Raw genomic sequence first — 18,757 nt, 5'->3', positions numbered from 1 at the left:
CTTCGCTGGCCATGGCAGAACACTGACATTCCTGTCTTGCAGGAGATCACGCACAGAACGAGCAGTATGGCTGGTGGCATTGTCATGCTGGAGGGTCATGTCAGGGTGAGCCTGTAGGAAGGGTACCACATGAGGGAGGAGGATGTCTTCCCTGTAACTCACAGCGTTGAGATTGCCTGCAGTGACAACAAGCTCAGTCCGATGATGCTGTGACACACCGCCCCAGACCATGACGGACCCTCCACCTCCAAATCGATCCTGCTCCAGAGTACAGGCCTCGGTGTAACGCTCATTCCTTCGACGATAAACGCGAATCCGACCATCACTGTATGTGTTATGTTCGCATGGCTGAAAGGCAAAGGTGCCAAGCCACAGTAATTCAAGCTCATCCCCAATCTAAATATAAGCAGCAACAATGACAGAAGTGGTTAATTATAGCATGAGACAAAAGCTTTATTTGTCAACTATGTATATCATCCTACCTGTTATCAACTATAGTGCACTATTAAAAATGATTAATGGATGTGTTCCAATGTATTGCCTTCCTCACTGAGAAAATATTCAAATGACAGGGTCATGACACACATTTAACCTCGTGTTGACAACCATCTTGAAATGCGCTTCAGCAGTCTCCTGCCCAAAAACGTTTTGTCTGGGATTACAGAAGCAAGCTGGTGCAACAGACCATGTGACTTAACCCAGGGGCAGGAACATAAAGTCCCACACAGACCTTTCAATTTCATAACACGTGTATTCTTACAACGTGTATTCTTGGGCAAGTTATTATGGACTGCTGATCATGCTCTCATTTCAATGATTGGCATGCAGATTTGCATAACATAACATGATAACATTTGGATAGCATGACAATGCTTAAACTTTGAACAATAATATATTCCATGAGATATTATGCACCACAAACATATTGGCTGAAGGTGTATGGTCTTTACACAAAATGGTGTGATTACAACATCTTTATCTCTATGGAATCACTATCTGTATGATTTCTGATGGATGTTGGGGGGGGTCTTTCATGGAAGAATGTATGAATGTAATTTGTGGATATTATATTTTGCTCACTTAACAGGTATGAGAATATTGTCTTTGAAACAACCTGACCGAGTGGACTGAGGACACACATCTGTAGCTTTCAGGCACAGTATGGCTACTTTTACACAGGCAGCCCAATTCTGATATTTTTTCCACAAATGGTCTTTTGACCAATCACATCAGATCTTTTTACATCAGATCTTCTTCAGAGCTATTCTGATTGGTCAAAAGACCAATAAGTGACAATAAGACCAGAATTGGGATCCCTGTGTAAATGGTAGGTTTGATTGGTACTTTTACTTCAGCTACCCCAACTTGACATCCAGTCCCTCTTTTTTATCCTTCATATTATTCAAATTCAGTTAAAAGGAAGGGATAACAACTGATGATAAATACATGTGTAATTTATTTACATTTCATTTGCATGTCAATAAGGAACTATCTAACAATACACTTCTGTAGCCTAAAATACACTAGTATTGTGTAAACAGTACTTTGGCTTGGCTGAGGTGAACTAATTCCTTAGACATGTGCTTTCTTTGAGTTTAGACTATTATACACCACTGAAACAATTACATAAAGCCATTTCAGTGCTGCATGGGAAAATTCAACGGCTTACAGGATTTAGTTAACTAGATTAGTGCTAGATTTAAGACCAGAATGTGAAAATGATCAGTGAGCTCGTCTGTTCCTTGGGTATATAAGGATCCTAGACAGAAGAGAAACACAGTCGAAGAGAAACACATACCTGCAACTTCATTGAAACTTCACCACTTGCTTTGTTCCATAACAGGTAAGTTTTGGAACTTTTCATGGGAATGTTGTTGAAATTTTGCTGCTAATTTCGATTTATCTGATTATTTGGCTTTGTTAAATATTGTAACGTTATCAATTTTTATAAAATGGTTTGTAAATAGTTTTATCTGGGACCAATTTGTAGAGAAACTTTGAGAGAAGATGAGATCAACTTTGAAACGTTCCATCATAGTCAGCTTGTCAGTTTACCAAGTTATGACATGGAATTGTTAACAATTGAGAGGAATAGCTATTGAGCTCTATCAAAATAGACATGCTAATGTCACTTTAATTTGTTCTTACATGCGTATTAACTTCTACTAATGGAATTTCTGTCTCCTCTAGAAATGAATTTCCATATGCTCACCCTGGTGGTGGTGCTCCTAGCAGGTCTGGAGCAGAGCTGGGCTGCCTCCTGTGTGGTGGACAGCTTCACAGTCAAGGAGGACTTTGATCCCAAGAGAGTGAGTACAGCCGACAATACACATGTTGTGTAGTACATAGTCTATAGCAGACCTACCTGCAAGGTTGTAGTACATCTATCTGTTTCATGTGTGCCAGTGCTATAGTACGCAGCTAGAAAAATATTCGACACTCTCCAGTATGCAGGAAATTATTATTGCTTAGGCCACAACATTCCTACATGCAAGGCCCTTCAACTAACCTGTTGTTGTTTATGCGTGTGTGCTCCAGTACGCAGGGAAGTGGTACGCTCTGCAGAAGAAGGACCCTGAGGGTCTGTTCCTCCAGGACAACATCTCGGCGGAGTACACCATCGGTGACGACGGCTCCATGGTCGCCTCCTCCAAGGGCCGTGTCACACTGTTTGGGTAAGAGAGCTGGAGATTATTTCTGATGAAATGGTAATAGTCTTAGAAATGTGCCATTCCCTAGTCATTCAGTTTGTTGGAGTGAAAACATAAGGCTTACCTGTACATGTTGCTCGTAATTGTATTCGAGTGCTGTATCTGTGATGAGTAACTACACTGAGCAAAAGTATAAACGCAACATGTAAAGTGTTGGTCCCATGTTTCATGAGCTGAAATAAAAGGTCCCTGAAATTTTCCATATGCACAAAAAGCTTATTTATTTAAAATGTTGTGCACACATTTGTTTACATTCCTATTAGTGAGCATTTCTCCTTTGCCAAGATAATCCATCCACCTGACAGGTGTGGCATATCAAGAAGCTGATTAAACAGCATGATCATTACACAGGTGCACTTTGTGCTGGGGACAATAAAAATGTTCAGTTTTGTCACACAACATAATGCCAAAGATGTCTCAAGTTTTGATGGAGCGTGCAATTGGAATGGTGACTACAAGAAGGTCCACCAGAGCTGTTTCCAAGTAATTGAATGTTAATTTCTCTACCATAAGCCGCATCCAACATCGTTTTAGAGAATTTGGCAGTGCGTCCAACTGGCCTCACAACCATAGACCACGTGTATGGCGTTGTGTGGGCAAGCGGTTTCCTGATGTCAACGTTGTGAACAGAGTGCCCCATGGTGGCGTTGGGGTTATGGTACGGGAAGGCATAAGCTACGGACAACGAACAGAATTGCATTTTATCGATGGCATTTTGAATGCACATAGATACCGTGAAGAGATCTTGAGGCCCATTGTCGTGCCATTCATCCGCCACCATCACCTCATGTTTCAGCATGATAATGTAATGAATACTCGGAGAAAAAGGTGTAGATTCACACGCAGAGTGCAGCAGATGTTTATTAAGCCTTCGCAGAAGGCAGGAATCGTGGTCGCAGGCAATGGTCAAACACAGTTAGGCAGTCAAAAACAATACCTCACAACCATACAAACAGAAAGAACTGAACTAAATAGGGAGCTGATGAGACCAGGTGAGAAACGAACACAGGTGAAATCAATGAACAAAAATGAAAGACAGGGCTACGTTCCAGAACACAAAGAAACAGGGCTACGTTCAAGAACACAAAGAAAAAGAACACAAGGTTGACTAAGAAAAGAAAAGCAGAACCTTACAGATAATGCACGGATAATGTTGCAAGGATCTGTACACAACTCCTGGAAGCTGAAAATGGCCCAGTTCTTCCATGGCCTGTATTCTCACCAGACATGTCACCCATTGATCGTGTTTGGAATGCTCTGGATCGACGTGTATGACAGCGTGTTCCAGTTCCCGCCAATATCCAGCAACTTTGCACAGCCATTGAAGAGGAGTGAAACAACATTCTGCAGGCCTCAATCAACAGCCTGATCAACTCTATGCGAGGGAGATGTGTCGTGCTGCATGAGGCAAATGGTGGTCACCCCAGAAACTGACTGATTTCTGATCCACACTCCTACTTTAAGGTATCTGTGACCGACAGATGCATATCTGTATTCCCAGTCATGTGAAATCTGTAGATTAGGGCCTAATTTATTTATTTCAATTGACTGATTTTCTTATATGAACTGAAACTCAGTAAAATCTTTGAAATTGTTGCATGTTGTGTTTATATTTTTGTTCAGTGTATATACAGTACCAGTCAAAGATTTGGACACACCTAGTCAATTATTATTTTTTACTATTTTTTAAATTATTTTTTACAAAACTATGAAATAACACATATGGAATCATGTAGTAACCATGATTCTTCAAAGTAGCCACCATTTGCCTTGATGACAGCTTTGTACACTATCTTTGATGATAGCTTCACCTGGAATGCTTTTCCAACAGTCTTGAAGGAGTTCCTGCATATTCTGAGCACTTGTTGGCTGCTTTCCTTCACTCTGCGGTCCAACTCATCCCAAACCACCTCAATGGGGTTGAGGTCGGGTGATTGTGGAGGCCAGGTCATCTGATGCATCACTCTCCTTCTTGGTCAAATGGCCCTTACACAGCCTGGAGGTGTGTTAGGTCATTGTCCTGTTGAAAAACAATTGATAGTCCCACTAAGCGCAAACCAGATAGGATGGTGTATCGCTGCAGAATTCTGTGGTAGCCATGCTGTTTTAGTGTGCCTTGAATTCTAAATAAATAACCAACGTGTCACCAGCAAAGCACCCCAACACCAAAGCACCCCACACCAAAAATCTCAAATTCAGACTCATCAGACCAAAGGAAAGATTTTCACCATTGCTCGTGTTTCTTGGCCCAAGCAAGTCTCTTCTTATTATTGGTGTCCTTTAGTAGTGGTTTCTTTGCAGCAATTCAACCATGAAGGCCTGATTCACGCAATCTCCGCTGAACATTTGATGTTGATATGTGTCTGAGGTGCAGTTATTTGCCAATTTCTGAGGCTGGTAACTCTAATAAACTTATCCTCTTCAGCAGAGGTAACTCTAGGACTTCCTTTCCTGTGACGGTCCTCATCAAATCAAATTTTATTAGTCACATGCGCTGAATACAACCTTACAGTGAAATGCTTACTTACAAGCCCCTAAACAACAATGCAGTTTAAAAAAATACGGATAAGAATAAGAAATAAAAGTAACAAGTAATTAAAGAGCAGCAGTAAAATAACAATAGCGAGACTATATAAAGGGGGTACCGGTACAGAGTCAATGTGCGGGGGCACCGGTTAGTTGAGGTAATATGTACATGTAGGTAGAGTTATTAAATTGACTATGCATAGATGATAACAACAGAGAGTAGCAGCAGTGTAAAAGGGGGGGGGGGCAATGCAAATAGTCTGGGTAGCAATTTGATTAGGTGTTCAGGAGTCTTATGGCTTGGGGGTAGAAGCTGTTAAGAAGCCTCTTGGACCTAGACTTAGTGCTCCGGTACCGCTTGCCATGCGGTAGCAGAGAGAACAGTCTATGACTAGGGTGGCTGGAGTCTTTGGCAATTTTTAGGGCCTTCCTCTGACACCGCCTGGTATAGAGGTCCTGGATGGCAGGAAGCTTGGCCCCAGTGGTATACTGGGCCATTCGCACTACCCTTTGTAGTGTCTTGCAGTTGGCGGCAGAGCAGTTGCCATACCAGGTAGCGATGCAACCAGTCAGAATGCTCTCGATGGTTCAGCTGTAGAACCTTTTGAGGATCTGAGGATCCATGCCAAATATTTTCAGTCTCCTGAGGGGGAATAGGTTATGTCATGCCCACTTCACGACTGTTTTTGGTGTGCTTGGACCATGTTAGTTTGTTGGTGATGTGGACACCAAGGAACTTGAAGCTCTCAACCTGTTCCACTGCAGCCCCATCGATGAGAATGGGGTCGTGCTTGGTCCTCTTTCTCCTGTGGTCCACAATCATCTCCTTTGTCTTGATCATGTTGAGGGTGAGGTTGTTGTCCTGGCACCACATGACCAGGTCTCTGACCTCCCTATAGGAGAGCCAGTATCATCATAGCGCTTGATGGTTTTTGCAACTGCATTTGAAGAAACTTTCAAATTTCTTGAAATGTTACGGATTGACTGACCTTCATGTCTTAAAGTAATGATGGTCTGTCGTTTCTCTTTGCTTATTTGAGCTATTCTTGCCATAATATGGACTTGGTCTTTTACCAAATAGGGCTATCTTCTGTAGAAGGAAACAAATTCCACATATTATCTTTTAACAAGGCACACCTGTTAATTGAAATGCATTCGAGGTGACTACCTCATGAAGCTGGTTGAGAGAATGCCAAGAGTGTGCAAAGCTGTCATCAAGGCAAAGGGTGGCTACTTTGAAGAATCTGAAATATAAAATATGTTTTGATTTGTTTAACACTTTTTTGGTTACTACATGATTCCATATGTTTTATTTCATAGTTTGATGTCTTCACTATTATTCTACAATGTAGAAAACAGTAAAAAATAAATAAAAACCCTTGTAGGCGTGTCCAAACGTTTGACTGGTACTGTATATTACAATAGCTTTTTCCACCATTGACATTCATCTTCAGATTCTGGGTTGTGTGCGCTGACATGGCTGCCCAGTACACTGTGCCTGACTCTGCCAACCCTGGAAAGATGTTCATGAACTACCAGGGCCTGGCCAGCTATCTGTCCAGCGGAGGTACATTTTCTGAATATATATATATATGCCATTTAGCCAACGCTTTATCCAAAGTGACTTAGTTATGCGTGCATACATTTTATGTGTAGGTGGCCCTGGAATCGAAAACCACAATCCTGGTGTGGCAAGCGCCATGCTCTACCAACTGAGCACTACAAGACCACAATATACCCTTATAGACAATACGCCTATACACTTACAGGCACAAAGACACATCATTAACAGCCAACAGAAAGCCACCCTCGAGACTCACAGTATACTCTCCTCTTGTCAGGTGACAACTATTGGGTGATTGACACCGACTATGAAAACTATGCCATCACCTATGCCTGCCGTACCCTGAAGGACGATGGAAGCTGTGAGGATGGTTACTCCCTTATCTTCTCTCGTAACCCCCGTGGCCTGCCCCCAACCATCCAGAGGAGCATTCGCGCCAAGCAAGAGGAGATCTGCATGGCCGGACAGTTTGAGCCCGTGCTGCAGTCTGGTACGTGTCCAATTACATTTTATTAATAAAGCCCTTCTTACATCAAGTCGTTACAAAGTGCTTTTTTGGGATGGTCTATGTCCTAGAAGTTTATTCCCCACCTGACCCCGTTTTTCATTCCCTCTCCTCAACAGGAGCTTGCTAAACGTCTACCTCAAAGGAACTTGTGCTGCCAAAGGATCCCTACTGGCTTGGAGAGAGACACCTATTGACGACTGAAGAGGGAAATTGCATACAAATGATTTTTTAATGAAAATAATTCTATGCCCCCTTAAATAAAAGGGCATGACGCCTGCACTAACCCAATCACTTAAATTGATTTAGAAAAATGTATTGAATGTGGTGTACTGTACATCACAGAATTACCAAAATCATTATTAACACCACAGTGTTGTTTCACTCATTCACTCTTCATCAGTTTGTGTTGGCGACAATAAAACATTTGGAAGAAACTTTGCGTTGTCAGTGACTTTGTGAATACATTGTCCATGGACATGAGCATTCTAATGTTATCACTGTCTGATGAGCTTAAAAAAAGATTCAAGATGGTTAAAAAAAATCACAAAGCTTTTACTTATTGAATGTGAAATTTCGAAATATTTATAAATATATTAGAGAACTCCACCTCAAACGTCTTAATGCATTTACAAATAAAACAGAACACTTCCTTGATTTAACAGTACAGTATGAAAATACCATCTGGAGAAATATAATACAAATTAATCAGTAAGAAGTGGATTATACTGTCATCACAAACCATGTGAGATGGTGGCACTGACCTGGTTTGGCCTGGCCTTGCACATACATACACATGTATGACAAGGAATGAGGGCACGAAGAGTTTTGCCCGCAGAGTTAGGATGCCCTCCACATGAAAGGGCAGTGGTCCATCCACCTGAAGATCCTGGAGTCAAATCAACACAATAATTTCAGCTCAGCTATAAATACCAGAGTTAATTCCATAGAAACTGACCATGGTCATACATTGCTGTCACTCAGAAGTAAGAGGATTATGTTATGTGATTTTGACTGAAATACAAACTTACTTGTTGAGAGTAAGATTAGTTATTTCAGAGGGTGTTTGGAAGAAGGTGTTTGTCTTCATGTACTTCATGTTCCTCATCTGTCTGAATTTCTCTGCTGTGGGGTAGTCTAGGCTGCCCATGTTCTGCCGCATCTGGGACACGTTGGTAACATTGTTGTCCAGGTAATATGTCATATACACAAGTCCTCAAGTTGAAGCATGAAGTTGAAGACTAACTCTATTGCCCATCTATTAACAAGGGTCAGATCCAATACAGTATACAGTATGTCAACATAATGTCAACACAGTATGTCAACATAGTGTAAAATGAGTTCTAACAAGTTTTAATCTGAACTGCAATTTTGTTTGCAACAAAAAAATACTTACAGTTCAGTACATACATGATAAAATAATTATATGTTTAAAGATAAATGATTAAATAATTCTACCCTGAAACCTAACAATTAGTGATATAGTTTATGCAGCGTGTATAATGAGTAATTAAATTGTTAAACATAAAGTCTAACTAGGTTGGACTAGGATAATAGAGGAATGTGTGTGTGTGTTTAAGAAAACACAGAGAACCATTAACCTATGTTTGACCCGACCTAGCTAGAACTCTGAGAGTTTATGATATGAGAGGGAGTAACCCTCAAGGTTTCCCTAATCTCGGGGGAATGGAACTGTCGGCTGGGTAGTGATTTACAGTGTTGAGAACTCTGGAGAAGGAGATAACTTTCCTAATGGTTCGTGTGTATGTGTGTGCGTAAAGAAGGAGCCTGGTATAAAATAGAGGTCTTTGTATATGAACTACAGAGTGCACTCGTGAATAAACATTTTGACTATTGTAAGCTGGGAATTCTGTCTGTTTCATTTTTACCCAGAACATACAAACTAAGAGTTGCAGACTTAGTAGATTAATTGGAGTTTATGAACATTGATAACAAAATTCTATATCAATACATGCATATGAAGAAAGACAATTAAAGTCCTGACATGGAGACAGATTCAGTTGCACCTAAATTCTCCACATACAGAGAAACAAGGAAGAAGGCTACAGGAAAGGTGATGGAGGAAAATACACAGAAAACGTCAGTGAGCAGCGCACTGGTCTCACTGGAGACGCAAGGCCACTCGGGTTGGCAACCACACTACTCTTCCCATCATACCAGTGCAGGTGAAGGTATCCAATTCGAACAAAGCCCTTTCCTATATCCAGGAAGCAGTGCAAGCTTCTGCACTAAAGCTTTAAAAAGAAAGTTGCATGTGAAGGAGGATAAAAAACATAATCTTTCTGCGTACTATTGGACAAGAAAAAACAGTCAACAGCTCCATTGTGACTGGCTTCGAAGTATGCCGTCTAGAAGGTGAAGAATTCATTGAACTACCAGAGTTGTACACCCAAGGCGAAATCCTAGTCATGAAAGAGCATATCCCCACTCAAGAAGCAGTAAAGAAGTGGAGTTATCTGAAATAGGTTCAGTAATCTCAAATCTCACATCGACATTGAACTGCTAATTGGGATAAATGCACCAACAGTTATGGATCTGTGGAAGGTGATTAACAGGTGTTAAAGAAGTGATGTCAGTCACAGACTTACTGAGTACAGGATGACAGTGAGCATGTTTTGGGGCCTCATCCAGTTGTGATAGTTATGCTCTGAAGAAGACTGCATAAGATAACAAGAGCAGCTTCTCAGCTGAAGCAGTTGACTCCATCCGTAGATGACTACTTGAAGTCTGTACCAACTGAAGGGCAAGCCATAGTACTGTGCGAAGAACTCAAGACTGTCGCTTGATGAAATGGATCAGCAACAAACCACTCTGTGTTGGCCTCGATTCAAGAGGCAGACAGAGTCAAGGAGGTGAAGAACCTCGACTGAGACAAAGAACACCTCCTTTTAGAATGAGCCCTGAGTGGTGTGAATGAGCCCACAGTGGTGTGTAGAAGAGGAAAAAATTCAAGTTTCAAGAGGCCATGAATAATCAATCCTTTACCAGGAGAGGTATTCTGTGTACTGTTAGTTATGTGTACTTCAGCAACAACAGGTGCATCAAGCCAAAGAACCTTTGACAGATCAAGTCAGCCCAACTGTAGCACTTCTGCTTAGATTTCTAGCTCTGTTCATATTCACCACAAAGCACATACTGCAGGAGTTATGTAAGCTTAATTATGGATGGGATGATGAAATTCCAGAGGCCTACATCCAATCATGGCAAAGATGGCTGGTAGACCTACAGCAGAGTGAGGCCTTCAGCAACAACAGGTGCATCAAGACAAAGAACTTTTGACAGATCAAGTCAGCCCAACTGTACCACTTCTGTGATGCAAGTGAATCAGGGAAATGCAATGTAAGCTACCTGAGACTGACCAATTCTTTGGACCAATTCTTCCTTTTTAGGTAAATCTATACTAAATATAATCACGTCACCAAATAATTGATTAAAACACACTATTGTGCAATGAAACTCTGCAGTAGCCTCAACAGCCCTCTGTAGGGTAGCACCATGGTGGAGCCGGAGGACAGCTATCTTCCGTCCTCCTCTGGGTACATTGACTTCAATACAAAACCTAGGATGCTCATGGTTCTCACCCACTTCCATAGACTTACACATTAATTATGACAAATTCCGGAGGACGTCCTCCAACCTATCAGAGCTCCTGCAGCATTAATCGACATTTTGTCCACCCAATCAAAGGATCAGAGAATTCATCTAGTACTGAAAGCATAAGCTACAGCTAGCTAGCACTGCAGTGCATACAATGGGGTGTTTAGTTGACTCAAAGAGAGAGAAAGACAACAGTTGAACAGTTTTTAACAAATAAATATTTTTCCAAAATGAAGGAGAAGTAAGAGAGAGATAGAGGTTGTCATTTTTTTCACATTCAGCTTCACTTACTTAGCTCGAAAATGCAGCTAGCTAGTTTAGCCTACTCAAACACCCTGCCCAAACAGAGGGATGCTATGTTAGCTAGCTGGCTATGACTATCCAACACAACACTGGAACTCTTCCAAGTCAAGGTAAGCTTTTGGTTTTATTAATTTGTTGCCACCGGGGCCCGCTGGTGTAAGTGCTAAACTGCTTACTGACTGTACACTAACTTTACTGTATGATTGTGAAAGGAGGAGAGCGTATAGATGCGAGACGGAATATAAGGTGTATTCATTCCACCGATTCTGTGGAAAAATGTTTCTTAAACGGAACCAAATGGAACAAAATGGGGATAAACATACTCTCGTTTGCAACTGTTGGACAAATGATAACACTCTATATCAGCTAGATGCAGGCAAGAGTGTGCAAGGTGGTATTGAATATGTCACTGTCTGTCCATGTATCACTGTCTGTCACCTCAAATTGTTATCTCGACCTGTGTGCACCTACGTTGCAAACTTTCATTCATGGGCTAGGTTATAGAAATCTATAGAAATAGGGAAAATTGGAGTATCATGTAGTAGCCTAAACCTATCGCTATTACATTGAACTGGGTGAATGGAATATGAATGACAGTCATCCAATATGCTCATGAAAAAAATAATTGTCCTCCCTCATCTTAAATGGCACTGATCGCCACTGCACTGGAGAAATTTACATTTTGGACAGTGAATCTGTCTTGAAATACATGAAGAACGAGACCAAAAGATTTCAGACATTTGTGGCAACCCATGTAAGCACCATCAGAGAACTGTTAAGACATGTTAAGACCAAGGTCATCCCTGCAGACCATGCCTCAAGGGGTATGGCAGCTAATGCCTTATTGAAGTGTTAGCGTTGGAGCAGTGGTCCACTCTTTCGCCAAACAGCAGAACAGGAATGGCCAAATCCTCTCGTTGAACTCTCCCCAATCTGCTCAGATGATCCTGAGGTCAAGAAGAGCAAAGTGACCGTGAACACAATCGTCAAGAAAGACCAAGATGCCACCAGCACTGATAAACCATTTCTCAAAATGGAGCAGACTGAAAAGAGCAGTGACATGGTTTCTCCAAGTAAAAAACCTGCTCCTACAACTGAGAAAAAAAACTGTTGGGGGTGGTTCTCTTCTGCACTGTTCAACAAATTCAGTAATGTGAAGATAGAGTATCGCCTTGCTAACGTCCGAAAGCGGAAGTAACGTCACAGGCTCTCTTTCCATTTCCACTGAAAACCAAAACATCCAGTTGTTGGGGACTCGGCAGAGGCAAGAAAGATAGAAGACTCACCTTTGTATCTGAGCCATAATAGCGTCAGTGACAGCATTGGCATTTTAAAGTAGTCAATTTTCTTCTTCTTCATTAGCTGATTGCTCCCAACTAATGGGAATCCCCACCCAGTTGACAACTTAAAAATGGTGGAAGCTCTCAATGGCAATGTCCTTGCTAAAACGGGTTATATCCATGATGAGTCCTCTATCTATTTCTATGACAAAGTTGCCGGAATGCCATGTTCGTCTACTTATATCAGTGCATTGGTAACAATCTAACCATTACGAAACTTATATTCCATCAAATAAGCCTCACATAGCAAATTAGCAATTGCATTTTTTGGGGGCCAAATTCGACACTGTCATTGACTTCCATACAAAAATGTCTCACTTCATGGGATTATTTTTGTGGATAGATTTTGGACTGAGTAAAACCGCTCGCTTCGCCTCTTCCTCTCTGCTCCAGGCCACACTGGGTGAGTGGCATGAACTTTCAAAGTTTGCATATTAAATTGATTGTTATAGCGCCACGATGTGGCCAATTGGCATGGCATTGCATCAGAGGGCGTGACCCTTGGCCCTTTACTAGCGTGCAAGGTTGCACCTTCCTAGGCCTTATCATCTCACAGGAATTTGCATTTTAATTTGGCCTTACAGAAGAAGATGTATAATTAGCCAGAACAAATACAATAGGGTTTCACAATCTTTGCTGCTTGAACCCCCAATGAATGCCAAGAAATACATTAGGGTTTCACCAGCTTCGCTGCAGAACCCATAATAAGCACAACCCCTTGTTGACGGATAGTTAGTGAATATATTATCATTTTTGTAAGTGTATTTATTTCAATATAGCCTACACTATAGCTTTCAACATACCAATATTTGTGTGAACTTTCAAAATAAATGCTGGTATGAATAATCCAATATTAAAAATTAAATATGTCAAATTATCTATACATTTTTTCAAAGGTGCTGGGAAAACAGAGTGCAATTTTTTGCAATCGTGCTGACAGCATAATGTTCTGCTGCTAGGAGAACGATAATTAAAAAATGTACTGATATTTGCCGATTTTCATTAGGCAAGAATTGATGCATACACTGCTGTCCAGCCACTCATTTCTACCTTGGCAGAATGTCAGTAATCTCAAACCACATCACATTTTGGAGTGTTAATAAATCTTCTTCAGGATAGGTGTCCCATCCACGGGACGGTTGAGCTAACGTAGGCTAATGCGATTAGCATGAGGTTGTAAGTAATAAGAACATTTCCCAGGACATAGACATATCTGATAATGGCAGAAAGCTTAAATTCTTGTTAATCTAACTGCACTGTCCAATTTACAGTAGCTATTACAGTGAAAGAATACCATGCTATTGTTTGAGGAGAGTGCATAATTTTGAACATGAAAAGTTATTAATAAACAAATTAGGCACATTTGGGCAGTCTTGATACAAAATGATGAACAGAAATGCAATGGTTCATTGGACCAGTCAAAAACTTTGCACATACACTGCTGCCATCTAGTGGCCAAAATCTAAATTGCATCTGGGCTGGAATAATACATTATGACCTTTCTCTTGCATTTCAAAGATGATTGTACAAAAGAAAAACAAAAGAACAGTTGGTTTTTTCTTTGTATTATATTTTACCAGATCTATTGTGTTATATTCTCCTACATTCATTTCACATTTCCACAAACTTCAAAGTGTTTCCATTCAAATGGTACCAAGAACATGCATATCCTTGCTTCAGGGCCTGAGCTACAGGCAGTTAGATTTATGTATGTCATTTTGGGCAAAAATTTTAAAAAAGGGGCTGATCCTTAATTAAAACCTGGTGGGGCTAGGGGGCAGTATTTGCACGGCCGGATAAAAAACGTACCCGATATAAACTGGTTACTACTCTTTCCCAGAAACGAGAATATGCATATAATTACTAGATTTGGATAGAAAACACTCTAAAGTTTCTAAAACTGTTTGAATGGTGTCTGTGAGTATAACAGAACTCATATGGCAGGCCAAAACCTGAGAAGATTCCATACAGGAAGTGCCCTGTCTGACAATTTGTTATCCTTCTGTTGCATCTCTATCGAAAATACAGCATCTCTGTTGTTACGTGACATTTTCTAAGGCTTCCATTGGCTCTCAAAAGGCGCCAGAAAGTGGAATGACGTGTCCCCTGTCTCTGGGCGAAGAACAGCAGGATAATTTGTTAGTGGTCAGGCTGGGAACAGTGACACTGGAGATGCGCGTTCATGAGAATTCAATTTTTTTTTCTTTCAGCCTTTGAATGAATACAACGTCGCCCGGTTGGAATATTATCGCTATTTGACGAGAAACATTTATTTTAAACAGCGTTTGACATGCTTCGAAGTACGGTAATGGAATATTTTGACATTTTTTGTCACGAAATGCGCTCGCGCGTCACCCTTCGGATAATGACTTGAACGCACGAAACAAAACGGAGCTATTTGGATATAACTATGGATTATTTGGAACCAAAACAACATTTGTTGTTGAAGTAGAAGTCCTGGGAGTGCATTCTGACGAAGAACAGCAAAGGTGATCCAATTTTTCTTATAGTAAATCTGAGTTTGGTGAGGGCCAAACTTGGTGGGTGTCAAATTAGCTAGCCGTGATGGCCGGGCTATGTACTCAGAAAATTGCAAAATGTGCTTTCGCCGAAAAGCTATTTTAAAATCTGACACCGCGATTGCATAAAGGAGTTCTGTATCTATAATTCTTAAAATAATTGTTATGTATTTTGTGAACATTAATCATGAGTAATTTAGTAAATTCACCGGATGTTTGCGGTGGGTATGCTATGCAAGCGTTAAAATGTGTCCCAGTGCAACATGCCTAGATCTGCCCACTGGGGCGTGGCTTACGAAGCCCTCTTTGAATTAAGTGCTCGTATCGCCTATTCTAACAGATCAAGTTATCTCACCACACTGGCAAAATAAATAGCGGGGGTACACCATACCGGCAAACCATGAGCCTATCACAATAATTAAAACAAAATGCCAAGAAAACTGTAGGCTATTACACCACTTTTTTATCATTACCGCATGTCAGAGGCATGAAAAATGAGCACATGGTCTTCAAAACCAGTTGTATAGCTTAAGGACCTGGGACTAAACACCTCCCTCTGCAACTGGACCCTGGACTTCCTGACGGAAGGTGGTAAGGGTAGGCAACAACACATCTGCCGCGCTGATCCTCAACACTGGGGCCCCTCAGGGGTACATGCTTTGTCTCCTCCTGTATTCCCTGTTCACCCACGACTGTGTGGCCAAGCACGACTCCAACACCATCATTAAGTTTGCTGATGACACAACAGTGGTAGGCCTGATCCCCGACAACGATGAGACAGCCTGTAGGGAGGAGGTCAGAGACCTGGCTGTGTGGTGCCAGGACAACAACCTCTCCCTCAATGTGAGCAAGACAATGGATCTGATCGTGGACTACAGGAAAAGGAGGACCGAACAGGCCCCCATTAACATCAATGGGGCTAAAGTGGACGGGTTGAGAGTTTCAAGTTCCTTGATGTCCACATCGCCAACAAACTATTTTGGTCCAAACACTCCAAGACGTTTGTGAAGAAGGCATGACAACACCTTTTCCCCATCAGGAGACTGAAAAGATTTGTCATGGGTCCCCAGATACTCAAAAAGTTCTACAGCTGCACCATCGAGAGCATCCTGACCAGTTGCATCACCGCCTGGTAGGGCAACTGCTCGGCATCTGACCGTAAGGTGCTACAGAGGGTAGTACGAACGGCCCAGAACATCACCGGGGTCAAGCTTACTAACAACCAGGACCTATATACTAGGCGATGTCAGAGGAAGGCCGCACCTCTCTGATTCACAGGGTTGGGTTAAATGCGGAAGACATATTTCAGTTGAATGCATTCAGTTGTACAACTGACTAGGTATCCCCCTTTCCTGTAAGACTGCTGAACAATTAATCAAATGTTTTCACACTGGTGCTACTCACTGTTTATTATCTATGTACAGTCACTTTACAAATTACCTTGACTAACCTGTACCCCCACACATACCGGTACCCCTGTATATAGCCGCGTTATTGTTATGTAATTTTCTAGTGTTACTTTTAGATTTTCTTGTATTTTTTTTACTTTTGTTTATTTAGTAAATATTTTCTTAACTCTATTTCTTGAACTGCATTGTTGGTTAAGGGCTTGCAAGTAAGCATTTCACAGTAAGGTCTACACCTGTTGTATTCCACGCATGTGACAAATAACATTTTATTTTATTTGATCTTTGCAAAATAACTATTTTAGATGCAGCAATTGTTATCATTTTATTGGTTGAAGTCTTTTTAAGTGTAATATAGTTGATTTGTGATGATGACACAAACATTATATTAAGCAGGGCATTCACACGAGCCTTAAAATCCAATTAAAATCCAAAAGTAGTTTGAAATGCACTCATCAGCAACATGTAAATAGCATTTTTTTTGTACGCGTTCTTTAAGAACTACCCCGTTGCTCTGCCACCAACTTGCACCTATCGCCCTCGTGCAGCAATATTTGCAAACACAGAAAGGGGTCTATTGCTAACTGTCTTGGACCCAGAGGGGTTGGGTTAAATGCGGCAGACACATTTTGGTTGAATGCATTCAGTTGTGCAACTGACTAGCTATCCCCTTTCCTTTCCCTTCGTTGTTGTTTCCCTGTTTACTACTCAAATATATTTTACTTATTAAGTCAAAAACAAAATTAACTGCAATACACAGGTCCCAAATATATTAGCATAACTAGGCTACACAGAACCACTACGGACCCATTTGTAAATTGAGAGGTTTTTCTCCATAGTAATGTCATGTGTGCTCCCTCTCCGGCCTCTAGTTCACCAGGCTGCTCATTAGGGCACACACCTGTCACCAGCGTTACGCGCATAATGACACTCACCTGGACTCCATCACCTCCTTGATTACCTGCCATTTATGTGTCACTCCCTTTGGTTTCTTCTCCAGTCGTCATTGGTTGTGTTTCTTGTTTTGTTCATTTATTTATTAAATGTATTCACTCCCTGAACTTGCTTCTCGACTCTCAACGTACATCGTTACAATTAACTTAGTGATGAGCTTTGTGGGTACTATGGTATTGAACGCTGATCTGTAGTTAATGAACATCATTCTCACATAGGTGTTGCTTTTGTCCAGGTGGGAAAGGGCAGTGTGGAGTGCGATTGAGATTGTGTCATCTGTGGATCTGTTGGGGTGGTATGCGAATTGGAGTGGGTCAAGGGTTTCCAGCATGATGGTGTTGATGTGACCCATGACCAGCCTTTCAAAGCACTTCATGGCTACTGATGTGAGTGCAACAGGGCGGTAATAATTTAGGCAGATTACCTTTGCTTTCTTGGGCACAGGGACAATGGTGGTCTGTTTCAAACATGTAGGTATTACAGACTCGGTCAGGGAGAGGTTGAAAAGGTCAGTGAAGACCATTGCTCGTTCGTCTGTGCATGCTTTGAGTACACTTCCTCGTAATCCGTCTGGCCCCGCGGCTTTGTGAATGTTGACCTTTTAAAAGGTCTTGCTCACATCGGCTACAGAAAGCGTGATCACAAAGTCATCCGGAACAGCTGGTGCTCTCATTTATGCTTCAGTGTTGCTTGCCTCGAAGCAAGCATGAAAGGCATTTAGCTAGTCTGGTAGGCTCACGTCACTGGGCAGCTCGTGGCTGGGTTTCCCTTTGTAGTCTATAATAGTTTTCAAGCCCTGCCACATTTCACGAGTATCAGAACCAGTGTAGTAGGATTCAATGTTAGTCCTGTATTGACACTTTGCCTGTTTGTGGTTCATCTGAGTGCATAGCAGGATTTCTTATAAGCGTCCGGATTAGTGTCCCGCTCCTTGAAAGCGGCAGATCTCGGTGCGGATGTTGCCTGTAATCCATAGCTTCTGGTTGGAATATGTACGTACGGTCACTGTGAGGACGACATCATCGATGTACTTATTGATGAAGCCGGTGACTGAGGTGGTACACTCCTCAATGCCATTGGATGAATCCCAGAACATATTCCAGTCTGTGTTAGCAAAACAGCGCTGTAGCATAGCATCCGTGTCATCTGACCACTTCGTAATGAGTGAGTCACTGGTTCTTCCTGCTTTAGTTTTTCCTTGTAAGCAGGTATCGGGAAGATAGAATTATGGTCAGATTTGTGAATTGGAGGGCGAGGGAGAGCTTTGTACGCGTCTCTGTGTGTGGTATAAAGGTGGTCTAGAGTTTTTTT

The 18,757-nt window shown here is 41.5% G+C and overlaps 1 protein-coding gene across 1 annotated transcript; it reads left to right on the top strand.

Annotated features, from left to right (window-relative positions):
* The first annotated feature begins 1,728 nt into the window (after positions 1 to 1,728).
* LOC115164329 (purpurin) lies at positions 1,729 to 7,743 on the top strand. The gene is made up of 6 exons (XM_029716707.1): positions 1,729 to 1,843; positions 2,191 to 2,309; positions 2,539 to 2,675; positions 6,692 to 6,804; positions 7,079 to 7,291; positions 7,426 to 7,743. Exons 2-6 carry the CDS (start codon positions 2,193 to 2,195, stop codon positions 7,434 to 7,436), a joined length of 591 nt encoding a protein of 196 aa, XP_029572567.1. The 5' UTR covers positions 1,729 to 1,843; positions 2,191 to 2,192; the 3' UTR covers positions 7,437 to 7,743.
* The last annotated feature ends 11,014 nt before the right edge of the window (positions 7,744 to 18,757 follow it).

The sequence above is a fragment of the Salmo trutta genome, chromosome 27, assembly GCF_901001165.1.
Source record: "Salmo trutta chromosome 27, fSalTru1.1, whole genome shotgun sequence".
NCBI classification, from domain to species: domain Eukaryota; kingdom Metazoa; phylum Chordata; class Actinopteri; order Salmoniformes; family Salmonidae; genus Salmo; species Salmo trutta.
The sequence above is the reverse complement of the archived record's forward strand: the minus strand, read 5'-3'. Positions and strand labels throughout refer to the sequence as shown.

Coding starts and splice junctions, on each gene's coding strand:
- LOC115164329 (XM_029716707.1), top strand. CDS start 2,193: ATGAATTTCCATATGCTCACCCTGGTGGTGGTGCTCCTAGCAGGTCTG. Junction 2,310..2,538: donor AGGACTTTGATCCCAAGAGA/GTGAGTACAGCC, acceptor TGTGTGCTCCAG/TACGCAGGGAAGTGGTACGC. Junction 6,805..7,078: donor CAGCTATCTGTCCAGCGGAG/GTACATTTTCTG, acceptor TCCTCTTGTCAG/GTGACAACTATTGGGTGATT.